The sequence below is a fragment of the Carcharhinus amblyrhynchos genome, chromosome 2 (genome assembly GCF_965287045.1).
Source record: "Carcharhinus amblyrhynchos chromosome 2, sCarAmb.v2.hapA, whole genome shotgun sequence".
NCBI lineage: Eukaryota > Metazoa > Chordata > Chondrichthyes > Carcharhiniformes > Carcharhinidae > Carcharhinus > Carcharhinus amblyrhynchos.
In genome coordinates, this window is record NC_137325.1 from 11,318,267 (window position 1) to 11,341,508 (window position 23,242).

The 23,242-nt window shown below is 39.9% G+C and overlaps 1 protein-coding gene across 3 annotated transcripts in view; it reads left to right on the top strand.

Moving 5' to 3' along the window:
- The window catches only part of lyrm4b (LYR motif containing 4), a 182,709-nt gene that overhangs the window by 45,317 nt on the left and 114,150 nt on the right, over positions 1-23,242 (top strand). Inside the window, exon 3 of one of the 3 annotated variants that reach the window (XM_080202078.1) lies at positions 8,054-8,290. The exons of the other annotated variants lie outside the window; for them this stretch is intronic. Coding sequence (XP_080058204.1) covers positions 8,054-8,092 — 39 coding nt within the window. The 3' untranslated portion in view covers positions 8,093-8,290. Of the gene's footprint in view, positions 1-8,053; positions 8,291-23,242 lie in introns of those variants that run through there. 3 annotated transcript variants of the gene reach the window in all.

Below are 23,242 nucleotides of genomic sequence, written 5' to 3' on the forward strand. Positions count from 1 at the left end.
TACAAGAATTATAATCACTATCTCCTTTACAATAGCATTGGAGAGACATAGGATCAGACAAGATGGAAAAGTGTTTAATTGGAGTAAGGGGAATTATGAGACTACCAGGCAGGAAATTGGAGGCATAAATTAGACAGAGGTTTTCTCAGGGAAATGTATGGAAGAAATGTGGCAAATTTTCAGGGAATATTTGTCTGGAGTTCTGCATAGCAACATTCCAATGAGACAGGGAAGTTATGGTAGGTTACAGGAACCGTGGTGTACAAAGGCTGTAATAAATCTAGTCAAGAAAAGCTTACAAAAGGTTCAGAGAACTAGGTAATGTTAGCGATCTAAAAGAGTATATGGCTAATAGGAATGATATTAAGAAGGAAATTAGAGCCTGAAGGGGTCTTGGCAGGCAGGATTAAGGAAAACCCCAAGGCATTCTACAAGTGTGTGAAGAGCAAGAGGATAAGACATGAAAGAATAGGACCTATCAAGTGTGACAATGGGAAAGTTTGTATGGAACCGGAAGAAATAGCAGAGGTACTTAATGAATACTTTACTTCAGTATTCATTATGGAAAAGAATCTTGGTGGTTGTAGTGCAGACTTGCAGAGGACTGAAAAGCTTGAGCGGGTGAGTATGTAGATATTAGGGAAGGGGATGTGTTGCAGCTTTTGAAAAGCATCGAGTTAGATAAGTCACTGGGACCAGATGGTCTGTACCCCAGGCTACTGTGGGAGGCGAGGGAGGAAATTGCTGAGCCTCTGGTGATGATCTTTGCATTATCAATGGAGATGGGAGAGATTCCGGAGGATTGGAGGATTGCGGATGTTGTTCCTTTATTCAAGAAAGGGAGTAGAGATAGCCCTGGAAATTATACACCAGTGAGTCTAGCCTCAGTAGTTGGTAAGTTGATGGAGAAGATCCTGAGAGGCAGGATTTATGAACATTTGGAGGTTTATATAATATGATTAAGAATAGTCAGCATGGCTTTTCAAAGGCAGATCATGCCTTATGAGCCTGTTTGAATTTTTCAAAGATGTGACTAAACACATTGAAGGAAGAGCAGTAGATGTAGTATGTATGGACTTCCACAAGGCATTTGATAAGGTGCCCCATGCAAGGCTTATTGAGAAAGTGAGGGGGCATGGGATCCAAGGGGACATTGTAAATCCAGAACTAGCTTGCCCACAGAAGGCAAAGAGTGGTTATAGATGGGTCATATTCTACATGGAGGCCGGTCACCGGTGGAGTGCCCCAGGGATATGTTCTGGGACCCTTACTCCTTGTGATTTTTATAAATGACCTGAATGAGGAAGTGGAGGGATGGGTTGGTAAGTTTGCTGATGACACAGAGGTTGGAGGTGTTGTGGATAGTGTGGAGGGATGTCAGAAGTTGCAGCGAGACACTGATAGGATGCAAGACTGGGCAGAGATGTGGCAGATGGAGTTCAACCCAGATAAGTGTGAAGTGGTTCATTTTGGTAGGTCAAATAGGATGGCAGAATACAATATTAATGGTAGGGTTCTTGGCAATGTGGAAGATCAGAAGGATCTTGGGGTCCGAGTTCATAGGACGCTCAAAGCAGCTGCGCAGGTTGAAGCTGTGGTTAAGAAGGCGTATGGTCTACTGGCCTTCATCAGTCGAGGAATTGAGTTTAGGAGTCGAGGGAAAATGTTGCAGCTATATAGAACCCTGGTCAGACCCCACTTGGAGTATTGTGCTCAGTTCTGGCCGCCTCATCACAGGAAGGATGCGGAAGCCATAAAAAGGGTGCAGAGGAAACTTACAAGGATGTTGCCTGGATTGGGGAGCATGCCTTATGAGGATAGGTTGAAGGATCTCAGCCTTTTCTCCTTGGAGAGATGAAGGATGAGGGGTGACCTGATAGAGGTGTATAAGATGTTGAGAGGTATTGATTGAGTTGCCACAAGAAGACACAGGTTTAAGGTGCTGGGGAGTAGGTACAGAGGAGATATCAGGGGTAAGTTTTTCACTCAGTGAGTGGTGGGTGTGTGGAATGGGCTGCCGGCAAGGGTGGTGGAGGCGGATTCGATAGCGTCTTTTAAGAGACTTTTAGATAAGTGCATGGAATTTCATAAGATAGAGGGCTACAGATAAACCTAGTAACCTCTAAGGTAGGGATATGTTCGGCACAGCTTTGTGGGCTGAAGGGTCTGTATTGTGCTGTAGTTTTTCTATGTTCTATTTTATATTTTCAAGAATTTGCTTTGAATAAAAGACTGGTAAAATGCTCTTGTGTGTTAGTTGCAACATTGTAGATACCTTTCTGTAATCCTTTGAAACATGGTCATCTCATGATCTAATGTATGACATGTTCATGTTTCATAGAATCCCTACACTACAATAGAAGGCCATTTGACCCATTGGGGTCAACTCTCCGACAGAGCATCTTACCTAGTTTCTAGCCCCATATTTACCCCATCAATGCCCCTAGCCTACAAATCTTTTAACATGAAGGGGCAATTTATCATGGCCAATCCACCTAACCTGCACATCTTTGGAAGGAAACTGGGGAACGTGGAGGAAACTGATGCGGACATGGGGAGAATGTGCAAACTCCACACAACGTCACCCAAGGCTGGAATCAAATGTGGGTCCCTGGTGTTGTGAGGCAGCAATGCTAACTGCTGTGTGCCATGGAGTTTTCCTCATAGTTACTCCTAATATTGTTTATCTTCCTCTTCCATCTACCCTTGGAAGTTGGCTTAATCCATAAATCCTGCTTTTATGATTATAGCAAGTTATTCCCACGTTATAATGTGTGGTGTGGTCAGTATAAATGGCAGCAATTTGTCAATGTTTAGCAGTTAGTCGACCTTTCAAGTTAACAACAACAAGATTTGTATGATGCAATTTTAAAGGAAAACAATAAGCTGGAGATTGAAGGAACCATCTTTGATGGTGGCAAATATTAGCTAATTGATATTTGTAATTGTTCAATATTATGATTTGCTTATGTTGCAGGTTATTGAGGGTGAATGTTGAACATTGTTTCCATCACATAACATTGCCAAGAGTTAAAGCATTCTATTACAATCTCCTAAAAGATGGCAAGTGGTCCTTTGTTCTCCTTCCCATGTAAAAAAAAAGGATTATATTAGTGGAGATTAAATCAAGTGTAACTTGTCCTTAGCTAATCTAACCATCTGCATAATTTTCTCAGTGTTGACATATGCGTTAGGTAAGGTTAATTACCTGACAGAGGAGCAGCGCTCTGAAAGCTAGTGGCTTTTGCAACCAAATAAACCTGTTAGACTTTAACCTGGTGTTGTGAGACTTCTTATTGTGTTTACCCCAGTCCAACGCTGGCATCTCCACATCTCAAATTGTGTCACAAGATATTTTATACCCACCTAGAAAGGGATTTTCAAAGGACTTTTTATGTTCTATCCTAAAATATGATACCACAACAATGCAGCACTCCCTCAGCAATGCACAGAAATTTCAGCCTGGATTGTGTTTTTAATTTACAACCTTCTGACTCAATGAAAGGGTTACCACAGACTCAGAGGTGACATAGTGAATTTTAATCTGGTTCAGTTCAGAAAGAACACGTGCTTTTTGTATGCTGATGGAAAATGTTAGATTAGATCGTGTCATGCTACTTAGAAAAATATTGATAGTATAATGTTTTGTTGCCCCACCTTTAAAATAGTGAAACCAATTTATTTTTTCCTGTAGATTTGACCTATTTTATTAATTTTATGCATAATATTTGCTTTCATCAAGCTCCTTGTATCTGATTTATGTGTCAAGCATGCATTTGTTTTTAAATTTCAGAAATATTTTTATCAATAGAGAAACAGTTGATTTTATTCAATATTTTTGTGAATTGGGGAAGTTATGAAAAGATTAATTTTATGAGCGTTTTGTATGTAAAATTGCAGTCAGTGCTGCATTCTGTGCTCGTATCTAGTTTGAAATTTTTGCCTCCATAAGTGATTGAATGTTGGATATTCCTGCAACTAATCCATGTCCGATTTCACATAATTTAAAATTTATATCAGGCATCCTAAGATCTTAATTCAGTGTAATTTATTTTGGTTAGCTTTTGTGAAGCTGTGGGTCAACTTGTTCTCGTTTTCTAGGTTGGCATGTATGTGTTCTGCACTTAGATTTGAACAAAATAGCCAGCACAGCCACAAAACCCTTTGAGTCATACCTGATAGAAAGGAACGTGTTTGGAAGTCAATCATCTCTGCTGCATGGCATCACTGCAAGAGTTCCTCAGGGTAGTGTCCGAGGGCAAACCATCCTCAACTGTTTCGTCAATGATTTTCCTTCCATCAGAAGTGGGGATATATACAGCTGACTTCATAATGTTCAGCACTATTCGCGACTCCTCAAAAAATGAAGCAGTTCATATCCAAGTGCAGCAAGATCTGGACAATGTCAGGAAACATTCTCACCACTCAAGTGCCAGGCAATAACCCTCTCGAACAAGAAGTTCTCGCCATCACCCCATGACATTCAATGGCATTACTACTGCTGAATCCCCCACCATCAACATCTTGAGGGTTGCCATTGACCAGAAACTGAACTGGACTAGCCACATAAATACTGTGGCTACAAGAGTAGGTCAAAGGCTAGGAATCCTGTGGCATGTAACTCACCCCTCTTTCCCCACCCCCACCCCGCCAAAGCCAGTCCACAATCTACAAGGCACAAGTCAGAAATGTAATGCAATACTCTCCACTTGCCTGGATGAATGCAGCTCCAACAACACTCAAGAACCTCAGTGCCAACCAGGACAAAGCAGCCTGATTGATTACAATCTCTTCCACAAAATTCAATTTCTCCACCACTGATGAACAGTGGCAGCCTTGTGTATCACCTACAAGATGCACTGCAGGAACTCATCAAGGTTGCTTAGGCAGCACCTACCAAACCCATGACCACCACCATCTAGTGGTGCAAGAGCAGTAGATACCTGGGAACACCACCACCCGGGGTTTCTCTTCCAAGACACTCATCCTGACTTGGAAACATATTGCTGTTCCTTCACCATCGCTGGTCATAATCCTGGAATTCCTTCCCTAACAGAACTGCAGGTGTAACCATACCTCAGGGACTGCAGCAGTTCAAAAAAAACTCCCCACAATCTTCTGAAGGGCAGCTAGGGATGGGCAACATATGCTGGCCGAGCCAGCAATGCCTACATCTTGTAAATGAAACGAGTTGATGAATGAATTAACAAGTTAGTTAAAATTACATTTCAAAACATTTGCCTTTTGTAAGTTAAAATTCCTTGTCAAATTTGAAATGAAGTTTTTCAAGACTAATGAAAATTGGAGTATTGAAAACTTCATACCTGGAATTGCTGGCAGGCTCTGACTCAGACTCTGAAAATATTCCAATTTCTTCTTCTACCGACAGCCCCAGAGGCTTGTGCGTAGTTGGGGCCCGTTCACAATCCTTGCTCAAGCTTTGTACAAGTCAGTTGCCTTCTTTGCCAAATTAGAAAAAAAAACTATGATGTGCTGGTTCTTAAATTTAATTGTGCTGGCCCCCATTGAAAAACACTGGGCATCTCCAGCTGTGTTAGTGGTAGTTCTTTTGATGACCCAACAAGTAAAACAAACTCAAATTAACTTAGGGACAAATTAAGAGGGGCAGCCCCCCAAAAAGGAGGGGGGGAATGGCCCAAACAGAAACCAAAGTCCTAAGAACATAAGAAGTAGGAGCAGGAGTAGGCCATCTAGCCCTTTGAGCCTGCCCCGCCATTCAATAAGATCATGGCTGATCTGAAGTGGCTCAGTTCCACTTTCCCGCTTTCTCCCCATAACCCTTAATTCCCTTGCCTACCAAAAACCTATCTACCTATGTCTTAAATATATTTAGCGAGGTAGCCTCCACCACTTCAACAGGCAGAGAATTCCAGAGATTCACCACCCTTTGAGTGAAGAAGTTCTTCCTCAACTCCGTTCTAAACTGCCCCCCACTTATCTTGAGGCTATGCCCTCTAGTCCTGTTGTCCTTTCTGAGCGGGAAGAATCTCTCTACCTCTACCCTATCCATCCCCTTCATTATTTTATATGTCTCTATAAGATCCCCCCTTCATCCTTCTGAACTCCAACGAGTACAGACCCAGTCTATTTAGTCTCTCTTCATAGTCCAACCCCCTCATCTCTGGTATCAGCCTAGTGAACCTCCTCTGCACTCCCTCCAAGACCAAAATATCCTTGCACATGTGCGGCGACCAAAACTGCACACAGCACTCCAGTCACGGCCTCACCAATGCCCTGTACAGTTGCAGCAAGACCTCCCTGCTTTTATATTCTATCCCCCTTGCTATAAAGGCCAGCATCCCATTTGCCTTCTTGATCACCTGCTGCACCTGCAGACTGGGTTTTTGCGACTCATGCACAAGGACCCTCAGATCCCTCTGCACCGTAGCATGCTGCAGCTTTTTGCCCTTTAAATAGTAATCCCTCCTACTATTATTCCTGCCAAAGTGGATAACCTCACACTTGCTAACATTGTACTCCATCTGCCAGGTCCTCGCCCACTCGCTCAGCCTATCTAGATCCCTCTGCAGACTTTCCACACCCTCCGCACAATTTGCTTCTCCACTCATCTTCGTGTCATCAGCAAATTTCGTCACCGTACACTCAGCCCCCTCGTCCAGATCATCTATATAAATGGTAAATAGCTGAGGCCCCAGCACCGATCCCTGCAGCACTCCACTAGTTACCAACCGCCAATCAGAATAGCACCCATTGATACCTACTCTCTGCCTCCTATTAGACAACCAAAGGAAACTTAAACACTAAATAATGTGTGGTTGTAAGGGTCTATAACACACACCAGCCCCTGTGGTCAGCTGTGTTAGTGGTACCTCTGCTTCATCCTGTACTTTCACTTCTTGCTAATGTCTTTTACTTTTTTCCTGCCTCTTCTCCTCTTAAATGCTGATTCTCTTTCCCTACACCTTTTTTTTATCTTTTTCTCATCTTTCCTTTTTTTTTCTCTTAATTTTCCTTCTCTCTCACACGTCTCTGTAACAGTTTCTCTGAAAGTCAATTTATAATTGTACAACTTTGAATCTTCCTTGAAATGAGGAGTGTGAAGCTGTCACTCTAATTGCACTAATCAACATTTTCTCCTTCTTTTTCTTTATAACTGACAATGAGTAATGCACTCTCAGATTTCCTAGAATTGATTCTTCCTTACAAATTGGGTAGAAGAGTTGCAATCTGGTTTGTGCGATTTTAAATTGCCACCCTATTTGTACTTTTACAGATACTGCATTCTTCATTGGAGTGAAATTGTAATGTAACAAGCTGATTGGAATTTTCAGGGTGTTAAAGAAGATTTTGAGATTATATTGATGCTCATAATTTGAATTTTCATATTCTACCATTGAAGAAGTTGATTGTTAAGACATTTATTCTCATGCCCTTTACCTTTTAGTTTCTGAAAGATGGTCAAGTTGCCACCTTTATGTTAAGAGTACTTCTAGCAAAGCCAATATTTTTGCATCATTATCATAACAATGTTATATTTTTACTTTCTGAATCTTCACTTTACTACCAACTGTTATCATTTTTGGAAGACAACCCAAAGCTTGTGAACATCATCACACTTATTTCTTCAATCCTAAGGTTTTCTTGAAATTTGCACTGTTACCTATCTTTAAAACATGAGACACAACTTTTAGGACAACTTTATGTTGATTCAGTGATGTTTTTGCCTCATGAGAAACAATAAACTAGTAATCGGTCTACTATTTTGACCCCATGCATTGATCTCTAACATTTTAACTACTTTTGATGTTACATGATTAAATGCTAGAAATTGGCTGTGTCTTAACCATTCTCTGGTTTTGTTGTATTGTGGAAAGTGTTATTTTGGATGATCAATCGATTCTCAACAAAAAGTCACGAATATGTATTGATAAGACAGTACTGAACAACAAAGTGGTAAAATGCACCAATATGTCATAAGATCATAAGAAATCATAAGTCCATCAAGCCTGCTCATTCTTTTAATAAGATGACTGATCTGATTGTAGCCTTAATTTCACTTTGTTGATTATAGCTCCCATCCCAACAACGTGGAGTGAAGCTTACTCCTTGAGGAAGGATCAGTAGATCCAAATCAGATTTACAGAGAACTTTTTTGAAGGCGGAGAGTTTTTAGAAAAGGAAAAAGCACCTCATTGTGGGCATGGTGATTGATAAGGGACTGATCATTATGCATCAGCTGAAGAAGAATTACTTGACTAAGAGGGTGAATATAACATTCTCAGAAGAAGAGGAGGAAGTTACAGAAACAGCTTCAGCACAGTCAGAGACACCAGTCTGCCATGGATGTTGAACTTATCCCACTGAGATCAAGGGCAACGAACAACATGGAGATAGCAAAAGGAGATAGCAAAACTTCCACCGGAGGGGAGAAGGTAAATGTAGAAATCAAAGATGAAGAAATGCTGCAGCAGTCTGGATGAGAAGAATGAGGATGCTTTGAAGGCATTGCCACAACCCAGGGCGCAGGTAGATTTTGGGGATGATAATCTAAAAGGATCCTTCACAATTTATTGTCGTGTTGTGGCTGCTGCCACTGTACACAGCCTGGCTCCACAAAACATTTCCTTGTCTCATTTTCTGAATTTGCCAAGACTGTCATTTGTCTGATTGAGTGTACATAGACTATTGTTTACTTTAATTGAAATAAAGAGATGATTAATTGAAAACAAAATCTCTCTAACCCAACCTTGAATATATTTAAGGACTCCATTCTATTGCTCTCTTTGGAAGAACATTCCAAAGAGTAAACCATCACTGAGAGAAGAATTTCTTCCTGTTTTTGTCTTAAATGGGAGAACCCTTATTTTGAAACCATGTTTAGTTTTAGATTCCTCTGTGAGGAAATATCCTCCAAGTCCTTGTCAAACCTCTTCAGAATCTTATGTTTCAATAAGCCCATCTTTCGTTTTTCTCAACTCCAATGAGTATACCTCCGACTTTCTCAACCCTTCCTCCAACTGGGGGAGCGCGTTGGAAGGTAGGTCTGCTGAGGAGCAGTGGAGGATCTTTAAGGAGATCTTTCTTGGTGCTCAGCAGAAATTTATTCCGATGGTCAAAAAGGACAGTAGGAGGAGAGGTAATAAGCCGTGGATAACAAAGGAGGTGAAGGAAAGTGTTAAATTAAAAGCGGAGGAATTTAGAGTAGCTAAGAGCAGTGGGCGAGAAGAGGATTGGGAAAGGTTTAAATGTCAACAAAGATTGACAAAGAAGTTGATAAAGGAGGGTAGGAGAAGCTATGAAGCTGGGCTAGCGCTTAATATAAAAAAGGATAGCAAGAGTTTTTATAAATATATAAAAAGGAAGAGGCTGGCTAGGGTGAACGTTGGTCCTTTAGAGGATGAGAAAGGGGAGCTAGTGGTAGGGGATGGGGATATGGCTAAGGTCTTGAATAACTTTTTTGTTTCTGTCTTCACGGAGGAGGACGTGAATAATTTGCCGGGTGTTAGCGATGGAAAGGTGGTAGGACTGGAGGGTCTTAATGACATTACTGTTACTAGAGAGGTGGTGCTCGACAGACTGGAGGGGCTGATTGTGGACAAGTCCCCAGGACCGGATGGAATGCATCCGAGGGTTCTGAAAGAAATGGCGGAGGTTATAGTGGATGCCTTGGTGGTTATTTTCCAGACGTCGCTGGATTCCGGGGAAGTGCCGGAAGATTGGAAAACGGCTAATGTTACGCCGTTGTTTAAGAAGGGTGCCAGGCAAAAGGCAGGGAATTATAGGCCGGTTAGTTTAACGTCTGTGGTAGGTAAAATGTTGGAATCTGTCATTAAGGAGGAAATTGCGAGGCATCTTGAAGGGAATTGCTTGATAGGGCAGACGCAACACGGTTTCATTAAAGGGAAGTCGTGTCTGACAAATTTACTGGAGTTCTATGAGGATGTGTCTAGGGCAGTGGATAGAGGAGAGCCGGTGGATGTGGTCTTTCTGGATTTTCAGAAGGCGTTTGACAAGGTACCTCACAAGAGGTTATTGCAGAAGGTCAGGGGACATGGAGTTGGGGGTAGGGTGTTAGCGTGGATAGAGGATTGGTTGTCAAATAGGAGGCAGAGAGTGGGGGTCAATGGGTGCTATTCGGATTGGCGGTTGGTGACTAGTGGGGTGCCCCAGGGGTCGGTGCTGGGGCCTCAGCTATTTACCATTTATATAGATGATCTGGAGGAGGGAACCGAGTGCAGGGTGTCGAAATTTGCTGATGACACCAAGATTGGGGGAAAGGCAAATTGTGCGGAGGGTGTGGAGAGTCTGCAGAAGGATCTAGATAGGCTGGGCGAATGGGCCAGGAAATGGCAAATGGAATTTAATGTTGGCAAGTGTGAGGTGGTCCACTTTGGTAGGAAGAATGGTAGGAAGGACTATTACTTACGTGGCGAAAAACTGCAGCAGGCGACGGTGCAGAGGGACCTCGGGGTCCTTGTGCATGAGTCGCAAAAACCCAGCTTGCAGGTGCAGCAGGTGGTCAGGAAGGCGAATGGGATGCTGGCCTTCATAGCGAGGGGGATTGAATATAAAAGTAGGGAGGTCTTGCTGCAGCTGTATAGGGCATTGGTGAGGCCGCAGCTGGAGTACTGTGTGCAGTTTTGGGCGCCGCACCTGCGCAAGGATATTTTGGCCTTGGAGGGAGTGCAGAGGAGGTTTACTAGGCTGATACCGGAGTTGAGGGGATTGAGCTATGAGGAGAGGCTGAATAAACTAGGCTTGTACTCGTTAGAGTTTAGAAGAATGAGGGGAGATCTCATTGAGACGTATAAGATGATGAATGGGATGGATAGGATAGAGGTGGAGAGACTCTTCCCGCTCAAAAAAGACAGTAGGACTAGGGGGCACAGCCTCAAGATAAAGGGGAGGCGGTTTAGAACGGAGTTGAGGAGGAACTTCTTCACTCAAAGGGTGGTGAATCTCTGGAATTCTCTGCCCGTTGAAGTGGTGGAGGCTGCCTCGCTAAATATTTTTAAGAAGCAGGTTGATGGGTTCTTGATAAGAGAGGGGATTAAGGGTTATGGGGAGAGGGCGGGAAAGTGGAACTGAGCCACGACAGATCAGCCGTGATCTTATTGAATGGCGGGGCAGGCTCGAAGGGCTAGATGGCCTACTCCTGCTCCTATTTCTTATGTTCTTATAAGCCAGCCCTTCTCCCCAGGAATCAGCCTAATAAACTTCTCTGCACTGCTTCCAATGCAAGTATGTACCTCCTTAAGAAAGGAGACCAAAACAATACTTCAAATGCCGTCTCAACAAAATACTATGCAATTGCAACAGATCTCCCTTACAATAAAGGCCAACATTCCATTTTCCTTCCTAATTATTTGCTGTACTGGCATGCAGACATTTTGTGATTCATGTCTAAGGCCTCCCAGACCCCTCTACAACAGAATTCTGCAGCCTCATTCCACTTCAGTAATAGTCTTCCTGTTGAAGCCCCAACAGTGATCCCTGCAGCTTGCCAAGCATCAAAATTTGCCAAACTGAAATTAATCCATTTATCCTGAATCTGTTTCTTATTAGTTAGTCATTCCTCTACCCATGCTAATGTATCACTCTTGTGTGTGCAGTAACCTTTTGTGGCATCTTTTTGAATGATTTTTTGAAATCAAGATGAACTACATCTACAGGTACCCTTTACCATCCTGCTTGTTACATCCTCAAAAAAAGCTAATAAATTTGACGAGCATGATTTCCCTTTTACAAAACCATGTTGACTCTTTCGTTTTTTTTAAAATTACCTGCTACCACCTAATTAATAACGGATTCGAGCACTTTCCTGATGACAAATGTTAGGTCAACTGGTCTATAGTTTGCTGCTTTTTCTCCCTCCCTTTTTGACTAATATTGTTACATTTGGGATTTTTAATTCTGCTGGAATTGTCCTAGAATCTATGGAATTTTGAAAGATGGATCCATCATTTCTGCAGCCACTTTCTTTAAGACCACAGGCTATCAGGTCCAGGGGATTTGTCAGCCTTTAATCCTATTAGTTATCCCCATCTAATGATTGTTTTAAATTCCTTCCTCCCTTCTGACCCCTGCTTTTCTACTATTCTTTGGTTTTTTTGTGTATTTCTACTACAGAGATGGATACAAATTCTGTATTTCCTTGATTCCCATTATTGATTCCCCAATTTCATTCTCTAAGGGACAAGCACTCATTGTAGTTATTCTTCCTCTGTATGTACTTGTAGCAGCTTTTACTGTCAACTTTTATATTTCGTGCGAGTATTCCCTTGTACTCATTTCTCTCTCTTCAGTATTTTTGGTCATCCATTGTTTCTAAAAGTTTCCCAATCTTCTGGGCTACTGTAGCATTGTGTATCATCTCTTTCAATTTTGTACCATCCTTATCTAGCATCAAAGTCACAGACGCACAGGTCTGGAAGATTGGCTATCTTGTCCATGTATCAGACAAATTACTTCCTAAATTCTATTGCCAACACAGTCTGAAGATCTGCCGTGAATGCTTAGAATTTAGATTTGCTTTGTGTGAATTGGACTGAGGCATAGTAAACGTATAAAGTCCCTGGTTAGCCCTCAGCTACAACACTGTGTCTAATTCAGAACTCCACACTGAGAAGGATGTCAAGGTCTCAGAGAGCATACAAAATTACTTTACCAAAATGGTACTAGAGATAAGGGACTTTGGTTATGTGGAGATACTATAGAGGCTGGGATTATTTGCCTTGAATATGAAAAGTTAAATTGAGATTTAACAGTTCAAAAATAATTCGAAATCCTGAGGGATTTTGACAGAGTAGTTGGAAAGAAATAATTTCCTTCAACAGGAGGATCAGTAACAAAAGGATACAGTTTTAAGATATTTGACATAATAAGCAGTGAGCATATGAAGATTCTTTGGTTTTTATGCAGTGAGTTATGCCAATCTGGCATGTGCTGCCAGATGGTGTGGTGAAACCATATTTAGCAATAAGTTTCAAAATAAAATTAAATATATAGTCGAATAGGAAAAATGCAAGGCCATGGGGAAAGAGTAAAGGAGTAGAATTAATTGAATAATTTTTCAAAAAGCTAACACAGTCACAATGGGCTGAATTGCCTCAAGCTGAGTTGTCTAATTCTATGGTTTTGCTCCAAGCTCGTCTTTTTTTAACTAATCTTTAGTCACATAATAGCAGTTTTTCATTTTATCTTTGTAATGAAAGTCCAAGTACTTGAACAGCATTTTGCTGGCAACAAACTGCTACATGTAGTTTGGATATCCTAGAATAATAGAAATCGTGTCTGTGCAGATGATTTTTGTTTACCTGAAGAGATGACATGCGTCTCATATTTATTCTGGTTTCCTAAACTGTGCATTCATGAATATCTTCATCCTTTTAATTCTGTTTTATTAACCTAAATTATAGTACCTTGCAGATCACAATTTTAAATCAAGCAGCTGCAATGAGATTTTTTAATTGCATTTGAAAAGGCTTGGATTTGCAAAGGAAACTAATCTTCATGTTTTGCCCTTTTCATATTTCTTGTTGGAGCCATCATATTAAATTTGATAGCATTATTAATAATTACTTATACTACATGAGGAACACAATGTAGTTTTAATATCAACAATGTTTGAATTATGACGTAATTGGTAATGAATCCTGTACAAATTAAAAGCTATTATGTTATGTCATTGAGTTCTGTTCATGAACTTTGATTTTAAGGTGAAACATTATATCTATGCATGAACAAAATGAGAAATTTGTGATTAGAAAGGAACATGATTCCATAAAGAAAACATCTTTTGTCTGACCTTTATTTCTAGGAACTCTCAGTCACTTTCTATTTCTTGAGGAGCTGCATTTTATGGAGAAGGGTGGTGTATCATGTTTTTCAGACTACACCATCTGAATACAGCGAGTGGACTTTGCCAAGGCAGACTCGGCGATAGTAAGTCATTAGATGGAGCCAGAGTAATGGGAAAGGGGAAAGAAAAGCCTAAATCAGGATTAATGTGCATGTAAGTGAATGCACAGAATGTGGTTAATAAGTTTGGTGAACAATTGGCACAGGTTCACAAATGGAACTATGATATTACTGATATGACAGAGACTGACTCAAAAAAGCGGAGGACTGAGTTAAATATTAATGGGGACAAAGTGTTTAGGAGAGACAGGAAAGAAAGAAAAAGCTAGGAATTAGAGGGGGGAGGGGAGGTGGCAGAATTGATTAAATGTGGTATTACAGTACTAGAGAGAATGAATGTTCCAGAGGGACCAAGGACAGAATCTCTCTGACTGGAGATGAGGAATGAAAAAGATACAATAATATTGATTTGTGTAGTATATAGACCACCAATAGTGGAAGAGAGATATCAAAACAAATTTTTACCAATTACAAACAAAAAAAATGATATTGTATAACCTTAATGAATATAGGAAATGTTCCAATCGAACAAATTTCTGTATGCAAAACCCTTGCCACAGATTTCGCACAGAAAATACAAATGCTCACTTGATGGTCAAACTTTGTTCTTTGGTTGAATGTTGCAGTTCTCTTGCTGCACACACAGACAAGCTTAGAGTCAGAACAGTTTCCCAAAACACCAGGGGTGAGAGAATGATTCAAGGCAAGCCATCCACCAGTAGCAGATTTTTTTTCCACTCTAAGAAGACAAAAAGCATTGCTTCCAGCTAGCCAGCATAATTTCCAATGTAGAGAGAAAAACATAGCTTTCAGTCTGATGCCAAACCCCTTCTAAACTAGAACTAAAAATGAATCTTTAGATTTTTCTGGGGAGGAACTTCCTGACTTTGACTTGTCAATCAATCTTCTCCCTCTCAATGAGGATCAGAAGAAGTCCCAGAGAATACCTAAGGCCCAGAGTAAAATAAACAAAGTTCCATTTAAGCCACTGATGCAACAGTAAAAGGACTTCTGGCAGACAGCCTGGCAACAATCAAAAGAACTGAAGCTGTTATAGCTGCAGAGAACATGATTTTTTAAAAAATACATTTCTTAAAGGTACACTAGCATCAGAACTCAGAAGTGAATGCTCGTCAGAGGCAATTCTGTTTATTTGTAAGCTACCTTAGAGTAATTCAAAGACTGCATTTTACTTCCGGATTCAGAAAATGATCATAAATTGCTCAAAGGTTTTCAGCTTTCGAATTTCGTCTGATGTAATAGAAGATCGTCGACCTGAAATATTAACAGTTCTGTGCTGATGTTGATTGACCTGCTGAGTGTCTTCCAGCATCATCTGTCCTACTTCAGATTTCCAGAATCCAATATTTTGCTTTTGTTTTATCATTTTATGCAATCTAGGATGACCTGAGGCCATCAACTGGACTATTTTACTGTATACTGAACCCATCCAGTAATCTCTCTCACCTCAGTTCAAGTAACTTCCATAAACCATTTGAGTTGTAATGTTGATCTTTCCCTATCCCTGCAGTCATAAATGATACATAGTGGGATATTATTTAAAATGTATCCAACAATTTTGGAAAGTACAATAAATGTAAGTTTGAGGGCTGACCTCAGTCACTACATATCACCATATTTATTTTGACAGATTTTTCTTCTCAAATATATTATTTATATTTTGTGTGTTCAAATCTTTTCAGCTTTAATGCATTACCAAGACATTTTACTTTCATTTTTTTGGCAAATGTACGGAGAAGCCCTTCAAAAGCTGTTAAATAAATTATTTATAAAGATGCAAATCACTCCTGCAGTAGTTTAACTTGAGCAGAGTTAGCCTCAACTTTGTGTGCTATATGTCAAAAAGAATGTCCTAGATCTTCTACTTACTTTCCAAAGTACACAGCAACACTTTGAAGGATGGGTATTACAATGTAAAAAATATCTTCTCGTCCTGAATTGACTTACTTATGGTCATTCTGGGTATGCTTGATGGCTATTTGAGGTAGGCTAAGTTTAACATCGATCTCTTACCCAGTTAATGTGAAGAAGTGGTCTAATTTGTACAGAGAGCAGTCTATGCAAATTGATGCATGGGGATTGGTGGTTGAAGAAATGGCTGTGAACGCATTGTGTTATATTGGACTCCATATAAGGGCTGTATTCTCTGTAGACCTCCAGCTCCAGCTTTTTGATTTCTAATGCTTTAATGGTTTAATTTGCTGAAATTATCGGATATGTAAAGGTGTAAGTTTAGTGAGGGATAGTGACATGCCAGACCTGCAGCATAGTCATTAGTACAGCTGCCTCACAGTGCCAGGGACCTGTGTTCAATTCCTGGCTTGGATTACTGTCTGTACAGACTCTGCGCATTCTCCCTGTGTCTGCTAGTGTTTCATCTGGGTGCTCCAGTTTCCTCCCACAGTCCAAGGATGTGCTGGTTAGGTGCATTGGCCATGTTATATTCTCCCTCAGTGTACACAAACAGGCGCCAGAGTGTGGCGACTAGGGGATTTACGCAGTAACTTCATTGCAGTGTTAATATAAGCCTACATGTGACACTGATATATAAACAAAGCTGGAGATCTGAATATAGTATTTTTTTTAAAAGTGTCCTTAAGTGAACAGGTCATTTGTCAGTGGCTGATTTGCAAAGGAGTATACATACAAACCACTACACAACACAAAAAAAGTCATATTAAAGGATGATCTGAATTGATTTTTAGTAAAATAGAATGTTTGCACAAATGAGGTAAAATCCCAAAGTCAGATTGTTTTGAAATTAATCTTAATCTCTTTCTTTCACCCTATTCTTTTTCTTCCTTTGCATTTTTTTTACATTTCCTCTTTTTACTTTCCTATCTTTTCATTCATTACGCAACGTCATGCAACGTGAATCACTAATGGTTTGCAAGAATGAAAAGCAGTTGTGATGACCATGCTGGGCATATAGAGGTGCCTGGAGGCCCTAGGGTATCCAGGGACAAGATTGGACATTGCCCCTGGTGATGCCAAGGGGTTACACAAAGGGAGCAGTTCCAAGCGAGCTCTGGCAAAGGTGTAATCCTCCTCAAATTTGGGGATGGGAATGGTTTTCTCTTCATGTGAGGGAGAGGGGAGAGCATCATTGCATTCCTGAGGCGTGAGACGTATTTAATGTTGGCATTGTGGTGGGAAAGGGAGGTCGCTATCTCTGTGGCAGGGAGGGGGGCCTCAAATATAACTTTGAGATCAAGATATCCATTAAAGATGGTGCCCTAACCTCTGTGGAGCCAATTTTGCTATCAGGCACTGCCCCACCAGAGTGATGGTGTAAATCAGAGTGCCAGAAAATCTGGAGTGTATATCCAGCTGTGCATGTGGAGAAATGCACACCAGTTTTCATCTGAATCTAACACTGCCAGATTTTGGGAAAATTCCGCCCAATATCTTTCATAAACTTGACGGATTCTTGGAAAATTATGTGCTAATCTTTTAAAGCAATGGTACTTGCCACTGACCTTGAAGAAAGCTGCATACAAAAATATTACCTCTGACATGGTTTCCCCTTGGTGGCAGTTTAATCTTGCACCAAGCCAAGGGGATGTCTTGGTGTGCAACAGCAGTCTTAAAGAGCCAATCACACAACAGTGTTCTCACACTGCAAACCTGGAAGTTGAAAGCACTTGATATCCTTCATTTCTAAATTAAATTCTGATAAAATAAATTTTTGATTGGATTAACATAGTAGATAAACTAAAAATAAACAAGAAAGAAACCATAGCTGTTTTAAAAAAAAGGAGAATTTGCTATCATTATGGGAAAATTTGACATCCCACAAATATAGAATTAGCATTTCAAGGTCACAGAATGTTTGGTAGTAATTTTGAAATAAGTACTTCATTAAAAGTCCGACAAATGGTAACTTCAAGGATTTTAACAGTGAAATTAACAGCATATGTCTGGTCATTCGTATTAACACAATTAACTTGCATTGTTTGCATTCTCGGGATAAATAGGGAGGTGGGATGCCTCAACAGCGCACCCTCTAGAGAAAAGCCCCAACAAATTCTGGATTTCTACATTCCAGAAGTTGCTGTCGGATTCATTGGTGTAATGATGGTGAATATTGACAATTTACTGTAAAATTATTACAGCAAAATACAGACCATTGTTTTCAGATTCCCCAGGAGTTTAGACACCTGATTTAGGTTTGCATAAAACTTTGAAGACCTATAACTATCATGCTGGAATGTAATTTACAAGGTGCATGTTCAAAGCTATGGTGTGTTCTCACTGAAGTAATGTAAAGAGCAAATAAGGCCAGTTTAAAACTTATGAGAGCATTAGTTTTCCAATATATAAGCCAAAAAATGGAATTTTATCCTCACTACAAAGTGTGGCCCAGTTACACTGCTGTCATATGTACACTATTTGACATTGAGAAGTAACTATTCACCACATTAAACAAAGTAAGTGCCTCCATAGTAGCATCCACTAAATGCTTTGCATACTCTGCAGTTGCCTTTTCATAGTCAGTGATGCTTCTGATCATTGTACACTATGCATGCTCCCTCAATTCTTTTAAGACGTTCGTAGGACATGGACATTACTGGCAAGGCTACATTTATTGCTTACCTCGTGTCTTCCTGTCTGAACCACTATAGTTAATGTTTATAGTGGTTTGGAGAGCTGCTAAAGTTCACTCATGGCTATATTCAGTGAAAATTGTTTATTTTCCTTCCCAGAGTACTTTGATGAACGAGGTTCCTTTTTACCACAATCCAAAAACTTCATGGTCATTTTTCCAACTGTCATTATAGGTTTTCAACTAATTTTCAGCCCAGTAAACTAAACACTACATTAATATACCCTGAATCAGTAAATCTTTTGTACAGTAATAGATTTGACAGTTAAACTTGACATTTGGACAGCTGCCAGTATCTGTGGAAATGTACTGTAGTGTGCATCAGTGCCTCTAGGATAGAGAAATTTTGGGGAGCAAGGGAAGAATACACATATAACATTGAATATTTTCCTGTCACGAGTGCTGGATTCCTTTTCTTCATGAACACTCTAGGAATGTAAGTAAATCTACATGACATATGATCAATTTCCCTAAAATATGATTTTGGAGAGTGCCCTCAGACACTTGGGGAAATAGTAACGCATTTCATCTATATTTATGATGATCACTTGTGCTTCTACCAAATTGTCCTAAGTTTTTGTATAGTCCATAAGCAACCTACATGGCAAGGTAAAACCTGCTGTGTGAGCTTGAAAATAAACTACCGAAATGCTTGTTATAAATTTATCATGCAGGTAAATCTGCTATTGATGATGAGAAGTAACTGAATGTTATGGATCTACAAATCATCACTGTTCAAATCCAAATCTCGTGAGCAGAATGTAACAGTTGAGTATTAACTTTTTCTCTGATGAAAGTGAAAGGTTATTAAATCTCTGGTCTAAATAGTAGATTCTTTCACTTTAAGAAACACTTAAAACAAAACAGCTTCAATGTAATTAATAATACAAATTTGCTAGAGAAATGAATCAGTCTAATATTTTAAAACTTAGTTGAAACTTCAAATAAATGTTAAATGCATTTTATTTAAGTGGATTGCGTGACATTGTCTGCAAATTTAAAGAAAAGGTCAAATAAAAAGTCTAAAGTGGGACCCCAACACTATCACATAGAGATCCATCTCACGTTCTCAGAACAATAGGTGGATTGATATAAGAATACTTGTTAGCTCTTTTTCTCTCTTAGCCTTCTTTCTTTTAATCCATCTTGATTTCTTCAGGCTTTTCGTCTAATCATTTCTTTTAAGTTCTTTTGTCTTCTCTTTTCTCCATCTCTATTCACCATATTTTTGGTTTATTTTTCCTGGTTTCTTTATTATCTATCTCCTTTTATGCTGTCTGGGATTTTTCTTTATGCTTTTTCAGAAATGAGAGAATGAGATGGGTAGAGAGTTAGGATTGCACTGCAGGAACCATGTAGGAAGCCTATTAAACGTTATTTATTTTATTAACAGAAAACTTCTTTCATGTGGAGGGCAGAGGTGAAGCATATTGCTCAAGTTCTGTCATCCTCACCTGCTACCTACATGCACAAATTTTCAACAAGGCTAGATAGATAGACACCAGAAATAGAAATGCTGGCTAATTTGTATCATCTTCCCTTGCCTTCTGTAAGTTATTGAACCACAGCCAAATCCTTGGTAGCACTCTAGCTGAGATCAGATAACTCTACATGGGCCAGGAATCAAATGTGGGACCTTTTTGATCTGGGAGCTCAATTACTTACTGGGTAATGCCATGACATTTTGAGAAGCTTAGCTGATGATTTTTAGGAAAATATTATTGAGGTAGACAATAGCAAGATTGTGCTGAGAACACAAAGCTCTGTTTTCTTTTGTGTATTCTGTATATAAAAGCATAAACACTAAGACAAAATGTTTGCATCTGTTTTGGCGCAAGGCAGTTGAAGCCTCACAAAAAATCAACCATGTTATGAAGTAGTGCTTGATTGAGATAAAGTATTCAACTTAAGATTTTTTTACTTGTTTATTGTTTAACTTTATAAATGTTCTCTGGGTTAACTCAAACTACCCATTGTCTTCCCAGAAGATTACTTTCCTATACTTTGTTTGGCTTGTGGTGAACCACTATTGATGATCATTATTCTGCGACAAGTTATATCAATACACATCCAGAAGAATAATGCATCTTCAATATTGCATGGTGGTGGCAACAATTTGCTGAGAATTTCCATTAGTGTTTAGTTGCAAAATTATAAAAGCATTTTTCTCTGTAAATCAGTAATCGATGCATGAAACAATTGGCAAAAGCAAAATTGTTTGTAATATTTTGATGTCATTTCCGCAAAACTATGATGAGTTTCTGATGTAGCGTTACTATTTTAAGATTTCATTGCTTTTGAGACGTGTTTTATTTAATATTTATACATTCTTCAACTTTGAATCAGTGACTGCTTGAGTTGTTTTTTTTGTGCCAAGACTGAATTGTGACACTGGATCCAGTTCAGCTGTTGTGCAATTAAGTACAACACAAAATAAAGGTTTCTGAATTTGGCAAGGTCTCTGCTAAGAAGACCAATTTTTACTGACTGTATCAAATTACACCAGGTTTATTTTTGGGGTTTCAGTCAGTTGAATGGGATTCGCATATTAGAACAGCAACTTCCAAACCATTTTCCAATGTGATTCCATTTTAATGCTTGAAAATGAACATGATCCCAGATGCCAATAAGAATAAAAAGATAATAAATAAAGCTGCAAAGTAATATTCAGTTTATAATTATTAAAGTTTGCATATTATAGATCATATAAGTATGAAAATCTGTTTTTAAAATGTTTCATAAAAATATTATTTTATCTGTGCACCAATCCGTTATTTCATCTGGGTTGCTCCAGCTCACAGACCTGAATACTATTTGCATGTGCATTTTCATTCAAAATTACTGATCTATAGTAGCATCACACTGAGGTTCCCTAAAGACCATTTTAACATAATTGATTTTTAATGTGAGATGAGTCAAGTAAATTTTGAATTTTGTATAGAGGATTGCAAATGACACAATAATATTTACAGTCTCAGGCCACAGTTTCACTGTAGATTGTGCAACACAATACAACTTTAAAATAAAATTGATTTAGTGCACAAGGTATCTAAAGTGGAACGATATCTCTCCCAACCTGGAAAAACTGGGAAGTGAAGAGCTTCTGAACAGGCATAGAAAATAAAGTGCAACAGTTGCCAGCCACTGAGGTTTCAGCCTTGTTTTCCATATTGCCCACTGACAAAAGATTCAGTGAAGCCGCCTTCTCCCTCACCCTCCCCACCCTCCAAACAAACATACCACCACCACCACTCTTCTCCCGTCCTCCATCCCCCACCAGTGGCAACCAGCAGGGAGGTGAAACAGCTCTGACTGCCTGAGCCCTGTAGTTTAAGGGTCTGGCACATAGGATTAATATGAGACTGAGTACCGTACAACCCACACAGTGATGTAAGAAGACTCAAGATCCAAACTTGGGGTCAGTTAAGTTTATTTATTAATGTCACAAGTAGGCTTACAATAATACTGCAATGAAGTTACTGTGAAAATCCCCTGGTTGCCACACTCTGGCGCTTGTTTGGGTACGCTGAGGGAGAATTTTGCATGGCCAGTGCACCTAACCAGCACGACTTTCGGACTGTGGGAGGAAACCGGAGCACCCGGAGGAAATCCACGTAGATTTGGAGCTTACGTGCAAACTCCACTTATTCCAAACTGGGAATAGAACCAGAGTCCCTGGTGCTATGAGGCAGCAGTGCTAACTACTGTGCCACCGTGCCGCCCATTGGTGTGCTGCTGAATAGAGTTTGGACCTATTCATGGAGATAGCTGCTTGCCTGTACCCTTTACTGGATATATGTGTAATATTACAAGTCGTTAATAAAAACATGTGTTAATGTATAGAAGACTGCATACAAAGACTTCTGTACAGACACATTCTGTAAAAAGCACTATCCCAATGTAGTGTCAAAAGTGGAATTCAAACCCATGCCTCTAGTCTGAGCAGGACCAGAGAATTATCAGTAGTGTGAGATGCCTCTATCTCTAACTACAACAGTGGTACAGCAACCACTGCACATACTACAACTTCGAGCAGCATGACACATCCACAAAGGATGCTGGAACCTGGTAGTAGTCTCTTACCATTGACAAAAAAGGCAAAGGGGAACTTTACACAGAAACTTCTCACCACTGGAATGCTCTTCCTCCGCCTCAGACGACTTTGAGTCGGCCCACACACAGAAAGGAGAAAAAGCAGAATTGAGATAAATACCATGTTCAGCCACCCTGCAAAGAACAATTGGGCAACTGAACTGATCTGGACTGGTTCAACATGCAGCAGTGGAAGAAAAGAATGAAAGCGTACCCAAACGCAAACCCAACATTCAAGCCACTAACAAAAACCTGAACCAACAGAGCCTATCACTCCAACAGGCTAACGGGTTGTGTAACAGTTTATAAGGTCTCCAGGCTGCCTGAGTCTTCGCATTTCAAGGGGTACGTGGGATAGTGAGAATGTTGTAATAATGCTAAAGCAGTGATAACAATAATGTTGGAATAGCATTAATGCAGTAACAAGGTAAATGTATGAGATGAATAACAATATAAAACATGAAGTAAAAGTAGTGTAACTCCATATCCATGGTATGAAGACCTGGGATGAGGGGAAGATATAAGGGCCTGTCACAAACAGGGTTAATGTGGAATTGAGTACAGTACTGTCCACACAGTGATGGAAGAAGGCACGTGACCCAGATGCAGGGTTACTGTGGT